At 34.6% G+C, this 15,351-nt stretch overlaps 1 protein-coding gene across 2 annotated transcripts in view; it reads right to left on the bottom strand.

Annotated features, from left to right (window-relative positions):
* The window catches only part of DNAJC1 (DnaJ heat shock protein family (Hsp40) member C1), a 228,608-nt gene that overhangs the window by 159,147 nt on the left and 54,110 nt on the right, over positions 1 to 15,351 (bottom strand). For both annotated transcript variants that reach the window (XM_028114124.2, XM_028114125.2), the window contains exons 2-3: positions 1,343 to 1,444; positions 805 to 851 (exon numbers count right to left, since the gene is read on the bottom strand). In XM_028114124.2, the coding sequence (XP_027969925.1) occupies positions 805 to 851; positions 1,343 to 1,444 (149 nt within the window). The remainder of the gene's footprint in view (positions 1 to 804; positions 852 to 1,342; positions 1,445 to 15,351) is intronic.

Raw genomic sequence — 15,351 nt, 5'->3', positions numbered from 1 at the left:
CCCTAAATATACTTCTTACTGTGGGACTGACTCAAGAAACTTTCTAGCCCAACGCAATAGTGTCTACACATTCCACACATTCTAAAGGAGTAGAAGAAAGGGGCCTTTCTGCAATCTCCTCTTAAGTCACTGGCACTATAAACTACGTATAAATATATTACTACTCTTCTGAAAGGGGCACAGAGAAGTCTCGAAGTGAGGGGGCTGCCTCCACTCCAAAGTTTAACTTAAATGCAGAATCACCAGAGCAGAGTAAGGGAAAGGAAGGAGGCAAAAGAAATAGGAAAAAGAAACAAATATTTTTCTTCCACACCTATTTTCTACAGACTTATACAAGTCTGTTCTCTCACAAATATCAGGGTTTATTCTGAGAGTGAGGAAACATCAAGAAATTGTGATGACGTGAGTATCACTAACAGCCTAATTCCAAAACATTTAAGGAATAGGGGAAAAAAGAAAAAGACCACCAAGCACAGATAGGAGCTATTACTGATATGTCAAAAATGATTGGGCATTTGTTTGAAGTCAAATGGTATGTGTATTTCCCGGAGCATAGACACTCATGTTAAATCATATCTAATGGAGCTATGACTTGGTAACATTATGACTCATGATCCTAAAGCGTATAAGTACTGAATCAACCTAGTGAATATTTTCAATAGACATTAACTCTGCTCTAAACATAGGAAGGAACAAAAATAAAATACTAACTTATAATAAATGTCTAGTGAGACAATTCCTTCCTTTATAAACTGAGATACCAAACTGTAACATCTTAATTCAAAAGCAGAAATGAACACTCACCTTTGCCTTCGTTCATCATCCTTTAAAACTTCATAAATGGCCACCAACTAAAATAAAAGCATTACTTTAAAATAAAAATACTCTCAGCTATAAGAAATCACTTAGGAAGGTGAACACACTATAATGCACAAAGAGAAACCCTATGTGCTCATATATACAATGAACAGATACAATCTTAATTATATGTAACATTTTATATTTTTAGTAGAACCTTAAGAGATTATAAAATGCTTGATACCAAAATAAATCTTTGTGAGAGATGCAAAAGTAATAATTATGTTAAAATGTGCTTTTAAAAAGCAAAAGCTGTAATTCAGACAAGGAAATTATGACAATTATGACCCTCCAAGAACCTAGAGATTCTAATATAAAAAATGGTGATATTCTGTAAAAATTGAGTGAACATGACATTCTATTTCTCAACTACAACCTCATTTTCAAACAAAAATATTCTACATATAAGTTACTATTTTTATTAGAAAACATTAATTTATAAATTTGTTGCAAAATATATATAACAACAGCACACGTCACTTACTTGTCTAAACTGAGTTTCTGCATTTTCATCTTTATTCTTGTCTGGATGCAAAGTTAGTGAAAGCTTACGATATGCTTTTCTAATGTCTGCAGATGAAGCATCCTGGAGGTGGTAGGGGGAGGGGAAAAACACAAAGCAAACGTTGTCAGAAAAAGAAATTCCCAGAACCTTGTTAAGATCTGAGAAGACAGCCAACCAAGTGCAGGACCCCAGGCAATGTAATTTGAGCAATCAGTCTAACAACCAGGCTATGCAACTAGCCTGACCCACATGACTGAACAATTATTCAATCTAATTTGGCTCTCCTCTTAACTTTTCATTACCATACAGTCATTTAAAGAAGACAGTATTTGGCAAAACTTTTCAAACACTTGCCTTCCTAAAATTAACCAATAAATCTTTTTCAGTAATTAAGAGATCAAAAAGAAACAAATTAAAAATTAATACATCCATGTGCCTTCAAAGAAGGTCTTTATTTATTTGAGAATCTTAAAGCCAATTTCTGAATCCCAGGCTTACCATATGTGGTTTCTTCATTGTTATTTATATTGAATTTACCATTGAGCCACAACCTATGGAATCTCAATTTCCTATGTCAAAAGTATGCCTATTTGAAGGCTGTTACATTTGCATTTATCCAAAATAACTGTAATTAGAAGTAGTGGTATATATTGTACTTAACATTTCTTTAGTACTTCCAAGGGTGTTTTCAGTGGTGTCCAGTTTCCACAGTCTAGTTTGTAGAAATAAATTTGCCCACTATTATTAATATAGTTTAAACATATTTAAAAAGTCATAATAGTTCAGTAAGAGTATGTTGGATTAAGCAGATGTTAAAATTACATTCTATATAATCCTGTGTGTACAGATAAACTCAGAAAACATGGTTTTACATGGCCAGCATAAAACACATAATGGTAACAAAGAACATGATGTAAAATTGGGTTTAAAACTTCATCTCCACTGAGTTTAAAAATTATTCCAATAACTAGCATGGTCATAGTGGTAATGATAATGATAATGACAAAATGATAATAAAATTGTTTATTAAATTGTATTTTGTTTTATAGCTGAAAATTTGTTCAGCTAACTCCTAAAACTACTTTATTGAAAAAGTTCAAATGACTAAAAAACCAAACCAAAACAAAACAGAAGAAAAATCTGTGTCCCTGGGATTAAATAGTTGTTAAAGAAATAGAGCTGGAGAGAAGCAAAATGAGACTATAATTTGTCTGTCAAACTTTTCTTTATGAACCGTTATTTTCATTATCAATTTTCTGGGGCATACTCCTCCAGGGTGTCACTCTAGTTAAAAATGTCAACTTAGGTGTGAATATTTTTGTGACTTACAGAGGGCTGAGAAGATATAAAGTTAGCAGAGTAAATTTTGCAGATGATACAGTTAATATTTTCATTCTAATTTGCTAAATAGAATCGATGTATTCCCTATACTTAATAGGTAACATGAAGTAGAAAAGGATGATTATTTACTGAAAATTTGTGATGGAGATTTTGTTGAGCGAAGAGGTCAAGTGTCAAATGAATAACTGTTCTCTAATTGGGACTTTAATTTTGGATTTTATTAAATTAGGACTATATCATAGAAAAATTCCCAAAGTAGATTTCTTACAAAATAAAGCTTACGTGTTTTCTTGTGTTACAAAATTAATGCATGCTCATTATGGAACACCTATGACTTACTTAAAAATAAAAATAACTTATAGTCACCTCAGGCATTTCCCTCCTTCCAGTCTTGCCATGTTGATTCTAATTCTCTGTTTTTCTGCCACAATATGTGCCCTAAATATAAATGTAGCCAGATGGCTCTCCTATTTCAAACCCTTCAGTAACTCCCAAGTGCCTTCATCATCTGTCTTTTCCAATCTTTTTAGCTTTATCTCCCACTATCTTGGCCCATCCTCCTGGTCCCCCAGATCATTACACATTAGGATGCTGTTCCCCAACCTCATGTTTTTGTTTTGCACCCAGCTGTAGATACAGACAATTCTCTCCTGACTAGAGAATGAGTGTCTTGGCCTACACACAGATATTGCCTGACTTTTTCCTCTTGAGAATCTGCCCAGGATGGTTATTTCATCAATTAGCTCCACCCTAAGTAGACAGAACTGAAAAACTTGAGGATTCCCCTATCTAAAAGACATGCTCTAGATAAGCTTCACCTCGAAGTAGCTTATGTAGTTAATTTTAGTAAATTATTCAAAGAATCTTATTTCATCCTTATAACAAAGCTATGAGGTAACTATAGTTGTTATTAGGCCCATTTTCTGATAAGATAAGTGAGGCAGAGAGAGGTTAAGTAACTTGTTCAAGTTCATGCTGTTGGTAAATAGATGAAAATAGAATTCAAACCCCAAAAGTGTTTTATCAGAATCAGAGATCCCTATGTTCACTCTTTAGATTCAGTTAGTAGATTTGGACTGAGTCACTTCACAAGAGGCAGTGGGAAGGCAGTGAGAACAATTGTTACAATCATACTGATCTGATAAACCATATGGAAAACATCCACATAACTACAATGTGAATGTTCAACTGCAATTTTAAAGATAAAGATGCTGATATGTGTTAACTTGTCTAACATTTCACATCATCTTTCTGCGAGAGACCTGAATATTAAAACATTTACCTCCCATACTCACTAGATTAGCCTTTTACCTCTCTCGCATGCAAAGAAAATTTTTTGATAGGGTTATCAGTGAATTGGCTATCTTTAACACTTTTGACATCAGATCTGCAGGGTTCAATTGCCAGAATTCTTTTCCTTCTACATGTGATATAGTTCCTTGGCAACTTGGACATGAATTATCTTAATTGGATGACCTCTGTAAAGAAGATACATATGGTCATTCTAAACCAACCAACAAACACAACAAAAGCCAGCCCCCTCAAAAAACCCCAACTATGAAAGTAATATGTTTGTCAAAATTAAATGCAATGGACATCAGCAAAAATAGAGTAGGGAACTGTCCCTTCACAGAAACAAGCAAATATTCTGGCAAAAACAGTCAGAATCAACCCAATCTGAAGTATGCAAACTACTCAAACCAGGCAATTACTTAATCAGGGAAAAGGTAGCTGATTCTCAGAGTCTTGAAGACACTAATCTGAGTTCTTGGTGTGGGTTCCTAGTGGAGAAGGAAGCAAAACAGACTTGATTCTCAACTGTGGTTGTTCGTTTTGGTCTGTTGGTTCCCTGATGGATTGTGTAAAGGGCTTACCTTTATTTTACCTAACTCAGTACTCTCCCAAGTCAGAGAGGTAATTAATTATCTAGGACATTTGTTAAAAACATTTAAAGGCAAATTTACTAGCCAGTGCCAAAATGGGGCAAGGGATAGCCGTTGGGTCATACAATAGAAACATCAAAGAGCTTGGGAGAAAAGACTAGTGAGATGCTTTGGGGAATATGGGCTTTGAAAAGCTCCCATATATTCCTTGGAAACCAGAAGACCATGTGCATGCCCAAGGTGGAGTACATCCTCAGAAAGATGTGCAAAGGCCCTAAATTCTCACTTCTGACTGATCTTTAGCCTGGACACAGCAGAAAGTGAAGGCTAAGAGAGAGTTGTAAACCTAGCTGAGTGTAGAAATCATGCCCCAATATATACACAGAACCCACTGGCAAAGACTGAGTTTTTTCCCCCCAATGGTTCCAAGCCTTTAAGGAAATCTGTTGAATCATTAGCTGACCACTAAGCAAATCAAACAGAGATGTCAGTGGCTACACACAACAAAGAATACACACATTACAAAATTAGTTAAAAAAAGTCATTAGACAAATAAAAACCACAAGCAGCAAAAGCCAAAAACAAAAAAACAAAAACAAAAACAGAACACACACACACACACACACACACACACACACACACACACACACACACACAAAACCACACACAAAAGAAACAACCAAACAACAAACAAACAAACAAACAAACCCCTAGTGGGGTGGGAGAATCTGATTACATGATATACCCAAAATGTCTAGTATTCATTAAAAATTATGAAGCATGGAAAGAAACAAGAAAGTATGAAGAAAAAAAAGAAATTAATAGAAATTGTCCTTGAGGAATTGAACCTACTGGACAAAGACTTTAACTATTTAAAATATGCTCAAGAGCATATACAAAGAACTAAAGTATGAGAGTAATGTCTCACCACATTGAGAATATCAATAAAGAGACAGAAATTTTAAAAAGGAACCAAAAAGAAATTCTGGACTTGAAAAATACAATAGCAAAAGAAAAATTCACTAGAGGGGCTCAAAAGCAGAGCTGAGCAGAAGAAAGAATCTATGAACTTGAAGATAGGTCAAATTGAGATTACCCGACATGAGGAAAAGAAGAATGAAAAAAGATGAACAGTGCCTAAGAGACCTGTGCAACACCATAAAGAGTTCCACCCTACATAAAATGAAAGTCCTAGAGGGAGAAGGGGTAGAAAAAAAAATATTTGAAGATAAAAATGCCTGAAGACAGCCAAAATTTGATGAAAGACATAAATATATGCATCCAAGAATCTCAACAATCCCAAGTAGGATCAATTCAAAGATAGCCATACCTCAAAACATAATAATCAAATTGTTGAAAGTCAAAGACCAAGAGAGAGAATCTTGAAAGCAGCAAGAGAAGTAACTCATGACATACAGGGGATTCTCAATATTATTAACAGCTAATTTCTCATCAGAAACCATGGAGTCCAGAAGATAGGGGAATGACATATTTAAAGTGCTAAGAAAAACTTTTATCCATGAATTATATATCTAGCAAAATTATCCCTCAAAAATGAAAGAGACATGAAGATGTTCCAATTAAACAAAAACTGGATTCACTGCTACTAGATTTGCTCAGAAGAAATGCTGCAGGGAGTTCTTCAGGCTGAAAAGAAAGAAATACTAGACAGTAACTCAAATCTATATGAAGAAATAAACACTAATAAAGATAATATGTAAATACAAACGTCAACATTTGTGTATTTGGGGGTAGTAATTAAATTTTTTCTATATAATTTAAAGGACAACTATAAAGCAATAATTATAAATCAGTGTCAAATAAAACAATAACATAAATCTATGTCTATGGGCATACATGCATAAAGATGTAATCTGTGACAATAACTACATAAGGAATAGGAACAGGCTTTGTAGGAGCAAATTTTTTATATGATTTAAACTAAATAGGTATTAATTCTAACTAGATTGCTATCAATTAATGTGTTAATTGAAATCTCCAAGGCAAACACAAAGAAAATAAAGATCCATAGTAAAAGAAACAAAAAATGAATCAAATGGTACAGTAGAAAAAAAGATCTAACACAAAAACAGGCAGTAAAGGATAAATGAGGTAAAGAGAAGATATAAAACAAACAGAAAACAAACAGCAAAGTGGCAAAAGTAAGTCTTTCCTTATCAGCAATTACTTTAAATGTAAGGATTGGGGCACCAGGGTGGCTCAGTCGGTTAAGCTGCTGAATCTTGATTTCTGCTCAGGTCATGATCTTAGGGTGATGAGATCGAGCCTTGTGTTAGGCTCCAGGCTCAGTGCAGAGTCTGCTTGTTCCTCTCTCTCTTCCTCTGTCCCTCTCCTCTTCATGCACACATGCTCTCTCTCTCAAATGAATAAATAAAATCTTTAAAAAATGGATTAAACTCTCCAAGTAAGAGACAGAAACTGGCAAATGGATTATAAACAAACGTGCTCCAACTATATGGTATCTGCAAGAGACTCATTTTAGAACCAAAGTGATTGAAAGTGTGTAGGTGGAAAATAATACTAAATGTAAACAGTAACCAAAAGAGAGCTAGGATAGCTATATTAATACCAGCAAAATGGATTTTAAGACAAAAATTGTTACAAGAGACAAAAAAGAACATTACATAATAACAAAAAGGTGAATGCATCAAGGAGATATAACAATTATAAACATATATGCACCTAACAACAAAACCCCAAAATATATAAAGTGAAGACTTAACAGAATTAAAGGGAAAAACAGGTCATTTGTACAGGAATATTATAATATATATATATACAGTAACACTGGAAATTTCAACACCCCAGTTTCAATAATGTCTACAGAAATTTGACAGAACATTAGCAAGTAAACAGAAGACTTGAACAACTATAAAGCAACTGGACGAACGTAACAGATAACCACAAAACATTCCACCCAACAACAGCAGAATACACACAGAACATTCTCCAGAATGGGCCAGATTTTAGGACACAATGTAAGCTGAAACAAATTTTTTTTAAAAGATTTTATTTATTTATTTATTTGACAGACACAGAGATAGCGATAGCAGGAACACAAGCAGAGGGAGTGGGAGAGGGAGAAGCAGGCTTCCTGCCGAGCAGGGAGCCTGATGTGGGACTTGATCCCAGGATCCTGAGACCACGACCTCAGCTGAAGGCAGACGCTTAATGAATGAGCCACCCAGATGCCCTGAAACAAATTTTAAAATACTGAAATCATACCAGGTATATTCTCCAAATGGAATTAAATTAGAAATTAACGGCAGAAGGAAATTTGGAAAATTCACAAATATGTGGAAATAACACACTCATGAACAACCACTGGGTCAAAAAATAAAAAATAAATTAGAAAATACTTAGATATGAATGAAAAGTGCTATTATGTTATCTCCCTATAAGATAACTGTGTACATGTTAGAAGAACATAGTAACAGGCCAGAAAACTGTGCTCCTGAAGAATAAAACTGAAAAGCTCTGGAGAATTTTTTTTCCAGTGATGTTTAGATTAAGACTGAAACAGGAAAGGTCATTAAATTTCAGGAGCATATAATTTCCTTTTGGATTTATGCATTCTGTGAAGTTTTAATGCATTAATGTAAATAATTAATTCTAACTATTTTCCTAACTTGACTAAGGATTAAGCAAGAACTAAATTAAATAATGATATTCAATTCTGTATAAAGTAAAAAAGAAATCACTATAAAAATTAGAAAGTACTTTGAAATAAATGAAAACAAAAATACAACATAGAAAACTTAGGATGCAGTAAAAGCAGTGCTCAGAAGGAATTTTACAACTATAACTAATGATAAAAAAATCTCAAACTAACCTTCCACCTTAAGAAAACAAGAAAAAGAATAGTGAAGTAAACCCAAAGCAAATAGAAGAAGTAATAAAGATTAGAGCAGAGATAAGTGAAATAGAGAACAGAACAACAGAGAGACTCCATAAAACCAAAAGCTGGTTCTCTGAAAATGTCAACAAAATTGATAAACCTATCCTAGAGTGAGAGTGAGACAGGGGTTTCAAGTTGCTAAAATCAGGAATAAAAGTGGGGACATCAATCTTACAGAAATAAAAACAATTCTAAGAAAATATTATGCATAATTGTTTGCCAAGCAATTAGAAAACTCAAATGAATAGACAAATTCCTAGAAACACAAAAATTGGCTCATGAAGAAATAGAAAAACTAGATAAACTTATAACAGTAAAGAAATTGGGGCGCCTGGGTGGCTCAGTCATTAAGCGTTTGCCTTCGGCTCAGGTCATGATCCCAGGGTCCTGGGATTGAGCCCAGCATTGGGCTCCCTGCTCCGTGGGAAGCCTGCTTCTCCCTCTCCCACTCCCCCTGCTTGTGTTCCCTCTCTCGCTGTGTCTCTATCAAATAAATAAACTCTTAAAAAAAAAATAACAGTAAAGAAATTGATCAATTAAAAAAAACCCAAATCCAAAAAACTCAACATCCAACAAAGTCCCAAACCTCAAAACTTGATGACTTAACTAGTGAAATCTAGTAAAGAGTTAAAGAAATTACTAGTTCTCTATAAACTCTTCCAAAAATTAGAAGGAATGCTTCCTAACTCTTTGATACCAAAAGCCAGACAAATACCACAAAGAAAACTATAGACCAATATCCGTTATGAATATTGATACAAAATTCCTCAACAAACTTCTAGTAATCCAAATTCACCAGCATATAAAAAGGATTATATACCATGAATGCGAGGGTGGGTCAATGTATGAAAATTAGTATTATATATCAAATCAATAAAATTAAGGCCAAAAATCACATAATCATCTCAATTGATGGAAAAAGGATATGGTAAAATACAACACTGTTTGATCACAAAACACTAACTAGGATTAGAAGGGAACTTTCTCAAGTTGATAAAGGGCATCTATGAAAAACCTATAGCTGACCTCATACTTAATGGTGAAAGTCTGAAAGTTTTCCCTCAAGATTAGTAATAAGAGGGATGTCTGCTCTTACCACTTTTGGACCGGAAGTCCTAGCCTGAGCAACTAGTCAAGAAAAAGAAATAAAAAACATCTAAATTGGAATGGAAGAATTAATACCATCTCCATTCACAGATGACATGATTCTATACACAGAAAATCCTAAAGCACCGGGCACCTGGCTGGCTCAGTTGGAAGAGCATGTGACTCTTGATCTCGGGGTTGTGAGTTTGAGCCCCACATTGGGTGTAGATATTACTTAAAAATAAAATCTTAAAAAAAGAAAATCCTAAAGCATCACAGAACAAGTATCAGAGCTAATAAATAAATTCAACAAGTTGTAGGACACCAGATCAACATATAAAAATCAGTTGTATTTCCATATGCTAGCAATAAGAAAATCTGAAAAGACAAATCTTTTATGATAGCATCAAAAAGAATAAAATACTCAGGAATAAGTTTAACAAAAGTGTAACACTTGTACACTGTGAATTATAAAACACTGCTGAAAGAAATGAAAGATCTAAATAAATGGAGGGAAATTCATTTCATGGATGGGAAGACTTAATATTGTTGAAATGGCAATACTTTCCAAGTTGATCTACAGATTCAATGAAATCCCTATGAAAATCCTACCTGGAATTTTGCAGAAATTCATAGGGAAATGCCAGAGACTCAGAATAGCTACAACACCTTGAAAACAAACAACAAAATTGGAGAACACAGAGTCTTGATTTCAAAATTTCCTATAAAGTTACAGTCATTAAAATAGTGTGGTCTTGGCATAAGGATAGATGTATAGCTCAATAAAAGAATTCAGAGTCCAGAAATAAACTTATCCATCTATGGTCAACTGATTTTCAACAAGGATGCCAAGATCATTCAATAGGGAGAGAATAGTTTTTTCAACAAATGATGCTGAGACAACTGGATATCCACACACAAAAGATTTAAGTTGTACCCTACCTCACACTACAAACACAAATTAACTGGAATTGAATCAAAGCTCTAAATGTAAGAGCTAAAATGATAAGACTCTTAGAAGAAAACATAGAGGTCAAACTATATGACCTTGGATTTTACAGTGGACTCTTAGCTATGACATCAAAAGAACAGGAAACAAAAGATAAAATAGAGAACTACACTTCATCAAAATTTAAAACTGCGCAGCCACTGGGCAAATGTTTGGTGGTTCCTTAAAAAAAATAAACATAGAGTTACCATATGACCAAGTAATTACACTCCTAGACGTTTATTGAAAAGACTGAAAACAGGTGTTTAGTCAAAAACTTGTACACAAATGTTCATAGCAGTATTATTCACAATAGCCAAAAAGTGAAAACAACCGAAATGTCCACCAATTATGCATGGATAGACAAAATGTGGCATAGGTCTATACATGCAATTGAATATAATTCAGACATAAAAAGGAATAAGGTACTGATATATGTCACAATACAAATAAGCCTTGAGAACACTATGCTAAGTGAAAAGAGCTAGACACAAAAGCCATATTATATGATTCCATTTTAACTGTACATTTGTACTTTATAGACAAATCCATTGAGAAAACACAAATTAGTAGTTCCCACAGACTGGGGAGAAGGAGGAATGAGGGAGTGACTACTTAATGTACACAGAGTTTCTGTCGGGGTGATGAAAATATTCTGGAAAATGATGACTGCACAACACTGTGAATATCCTGGAAATCACTGAATTATACACTTTAAAATGGTGAATTTTGTTTCATGAATTTTATCTTACTTTTAAAAAATTGAAAGAATGTAGAAATACCTTTATTGCATGCTATGTACTAGGCACTATTCTAGCCACCATATATATTATTAATTGCCTTATTTCCTACAACCTTTTGTGATAAGTGTAACTACTATCTCTATTTTAATGAGGACACTGGGGCTCAAACTGAGGCTGAGTAATCTGCCCAATGTTACACAGGTAGCATGGCAAAAATTTCCTGCAAGAAATTTGGTCTCACTTCTCATGCTATCTCTTTTAAAGACTATTTTATGCATATCCTATGGCCACTCCTTGGTTATCTTTTAATGTAAGATATGCTATATACCTCAAAATGGAGTCAGCTATCTCTGGGAATCTGAAAAGCAGATCTGATACAGCTCAACCAGAGATGTATACAATTTATGGGTTGCTCCCTGTGAACGGCTCTTCTAGAGACAGATATACTAATGTAAAAGAAAAAGTTCTCATCTAATTTACTTATGTATAAACCTGGTAAGGCTAGCTGTTAGACTGCGGCGGGGGGGGGGGTTGTGTGTGTGCCTGGGTGGTTCAGTTGGTTAAGCATCTGCCTTTGGCTCAGGTCATGATCCCAGGGTCCTGGGATCTAGCCCCACATTGGGCTCCCTGCTCAGCGGGGAGCCTGCTTCTCCCTCTCCCTCTTCCTCTGCCTGCCATTCCCTTGTTTGCATGTGCTCTTTTTCTCTCTGTCAAATAAATAAATAAGATCTTTAAAAAAAAGTGGGGGGCTAGCTATTAGATTGAGGCAGATCTCAGAGAAATTTTACTTATATTTTAGAACATATTAGAGTTAAACCCCTTTCCACTTATTACAATGTTTATGATGGAGATGGGTTTGAACATAACGAAGCCACTTACTGGCTTGTGATTCTGGACAAATTACCTGCTCTCTCTAATATCAATTTTTCACCTGTAAAATGGGGCTGATAATGCTACAACACCTAAAACACTGCTGTGATGTTTAAATGAGATGTATATGAATGATGTGCTTATTATAGTATGTGGTAGTAGTGATGAGTAAATGAAAATCATTATAAAATGTAGGCTAGAAAGTCACTATTTCTCCTTCATTTTACACTTGGCAAATCTGACTTGAAGTATATTTGGATTCTTTCTTTCTTTCTTTTCTTTCTTTTCTTTCTTTTCCTTTCTTTCTTTCTTTCTTTCTTTCTTTCTTTCTTTCTTTCTTTCTTTCCTTTCTTTCCTTTCTTTCTTTCTTTTTTTTTCTTTCTTTCTTTCTTTGTTTCTCTTTCTTTCTTTCTTTCTCTTTCTTTCTTTCTCTTTCTTTCTTTCTTTCTTTTTCTTTCTTTCTCTCTTTCTTTCTTTCTTTCTTTCTTTCTTTCTTTCTTTCTTTCTTTCTTTCTTTCTTTCTTTCTTTCTTTCGATGTATTTGTGCTTTAAACCACAAGGACTAGGGAACTGAGGAGAGTAAAATGGATTTGGACGTTTTTAATTATTGATTTGACATTTATTGAGTACTTATTATGTGCAAGCATTGAGGATATAGTGGTAAACAAAACACAACCTCTATCCTCATAAAAGTTTTGAAAAGAGCACTGAAATCTCTTCCTTACATAACCTAAGAGAGATTTCTTATTTTACTTTCTATAAAAGATTTGCAAACTTTTTATATAAAGGTCAGACAGTAAATATTTGAGGCTTTGCAGGCCAAAGAGTTTCTGTTGCAACTATTCAACTCTGCCATCGTAGTGAGAAATCAGCCATAGAAAATCCATAAACAAATAGGTGTGGTGGGGTTCCAATAAAATTTCATTTTCAAAAACAGGTAAAGCCTGTCTTTGGGCCATGAACTGTAGTCTGTTGACCTCTGATTGATTGATTGATTTTTTTAAAGATTTTATTTATTTATTTGACAGAGAGAGCACAAGCAGGGCGAGGGGCAGGCAGAGGGAGATGGAGAAGCAGGCCTCCTGCTGAGCAGGGAGCCTGATGTGGGGCTTGATCCCAGGATCCTGGGATCATGATCTGAGCTAAAGGCAGATGATTAACCAACGGAGCCACCCAGCCCTGACCTCTGATTTATATCAATGGATTGCTAATAACTTAAAACTCATTTTATTTACACTCATTCTGCAAATGTGAGACCTACCTTTTTTTTAGGTCTGCCAGGTGGTAGAAAAACACATGACTAGTTAATCAAAGCAAAAAATCAGAAGACCTTATCCAAGATCTGACCATGATAAACTCCTCTTTATTTTTTAAAAATATTTTATTTATTTATTTGAGAGAGAGAGACAGAGTGTGTGAGTGGGGGGGGAGGGGCAGAAGGAGAGAGAGAATCTCAAGCAGATGCCCCACTGAGTGAGGAGCCCAATGCAGGGCTTGATCTCATGACCCTGAGGTCATGACCTGAGCCCAAACAAGAGTTGGACACTTAACCAAATGAACCATCCAGGCGCCCCCAAAGTAAATTCTTAATAAAACTTTCTATTGTCTTGGAAAAACTCAAGGATATTAAATCCAAGAGAAGAACATATATTTGGCTATCAGATTCAGCAAGGAGAAAAGACTACAGTTACCCAAACTATATAGTTAGGCACAAAATTGAAGAACTTCAAACTCTGGTTGACATCTATGAATCTTAATTTGTGTAGTGTTACTACATAAGATCAACTGCCTCAAAGTTACTAATTCCATGTAATCTTTCTGACTTGGTCATTTTCACATTTGGTATTACTGACTAAAAGCTCAAACTAAATAAACTCTTAATAACTTTGTCCTCTTAATTCTGGCTTTGCACTTAAATTTATCAGTCAGCAGAGTCTACCCCCCCTCATTTCCCCCCAAAAGCCATCAAACAAACAAAAACTGTATGCCTAGACATAAATGCATGTGCCACTAGAACAGTTAAATAATAGAGACATTGAAAAGAAGCTGTCTCCGGTCAATGGACTGGGAGGATAAGGCAGGAAACTTAAACTCATTCATACTAATACATGTATTCATCATATCTCAGGACCATGGGATTTTATAACAGGTGCATATAAAGTTCAAAATAACTTGAAAAAGGAAAATATTTTAAAAATAAACAATGACTTCCATGGTAAAGATAAATAAATAAATAAGTAAATAAATATCATAGAATAAAGTAGTTTTCTTCATGATAAATATTAAGTCCGGGCTTCCATGGCTAATCTACAAAAGAAGCAGGGGGAAGCTTTGAGTTCTTCCATTATAAATCACTGTTAAAGTCAATTACCTTTAGAGAAATCTATTGAGATTTATATAAGATGACAGCTTTAATAGACTTTTCTTAGCATTAAACTACACACAGGAACCAATGATAGGTTTGCCTGTATAAAATTCCTGGTTATTAATGCTCATACAGAACATTTACCTGATTATTCTTTGAGAGTCATGATCAGTAAAAATGATTTGTTGACAAATCAGGTAATTTCGAGTACAGTAAAAGAGGAATTCTGCCCTCTCATTTTTAACTTGTATCTAAGTAAATTTGGATTAATGACATGTTTATTTAAGTTGGACACACCTCTGCTCTCACAAGATTAAAAAAGTAAGCATTTTCCAGAATGTAGATAAAAAAAGATTGTAGCTTCAAGAAACATCTGCTTCTGAGATCTAATTACTAGGGGACTGCTATACAGAAAACAAAATCATCACTTCTGGTAACCAGATTAGTTACCTTAGACTACATTTTGCAACTAATTCCTCTTAAAAGGAGGTCTTTTTAACAAGTCAATGGCAGGTGGAAAAAGCGGGAGGGACAAGTTCAATATTAAAGAGATTTGAGAGAACAACCAAATGTAATGTATGGACCTTGTTTGGTCTCTGATTCAAACAAAACCAAGGTGAGAAGGCATTTTGGGACAACTGGGAATATCTAAATAAGAAAAAAAAAAGAAGAAGATAGCAGGAGGGGAAGAATGAAGGGGGGGAAATTGGAGGGGGAGACGAACCATGAGAGACTACAGACTCTGAGAAACAAACTGAGGGTTCTAGAGGGGAGAGGGGTGGGGGGATGGGTT

This window comes from Eumetopias jubatus, unplaced genomic scaffold (genome assembly GCF_037043125.1).
Source record: "Eumetopias jubatus isolate StellerSeaLion01/CBP00866 unplaced genomic scaffold, mEumJub1_p1.0 scaffold_8, whole genome shotgun sequence".
In the NCBI taxonomy this organism is placed as follows: Eukaryota; Metazoa; Chordata; class Mammalia; order Carnivora; family Otariidae; genus Eumetopias; species Eumetopias jubatus.
Note: the sequence above shows the minus strand (reverse complement) of the source record. Positions and strands in the feature narration are given on the sequence as shown.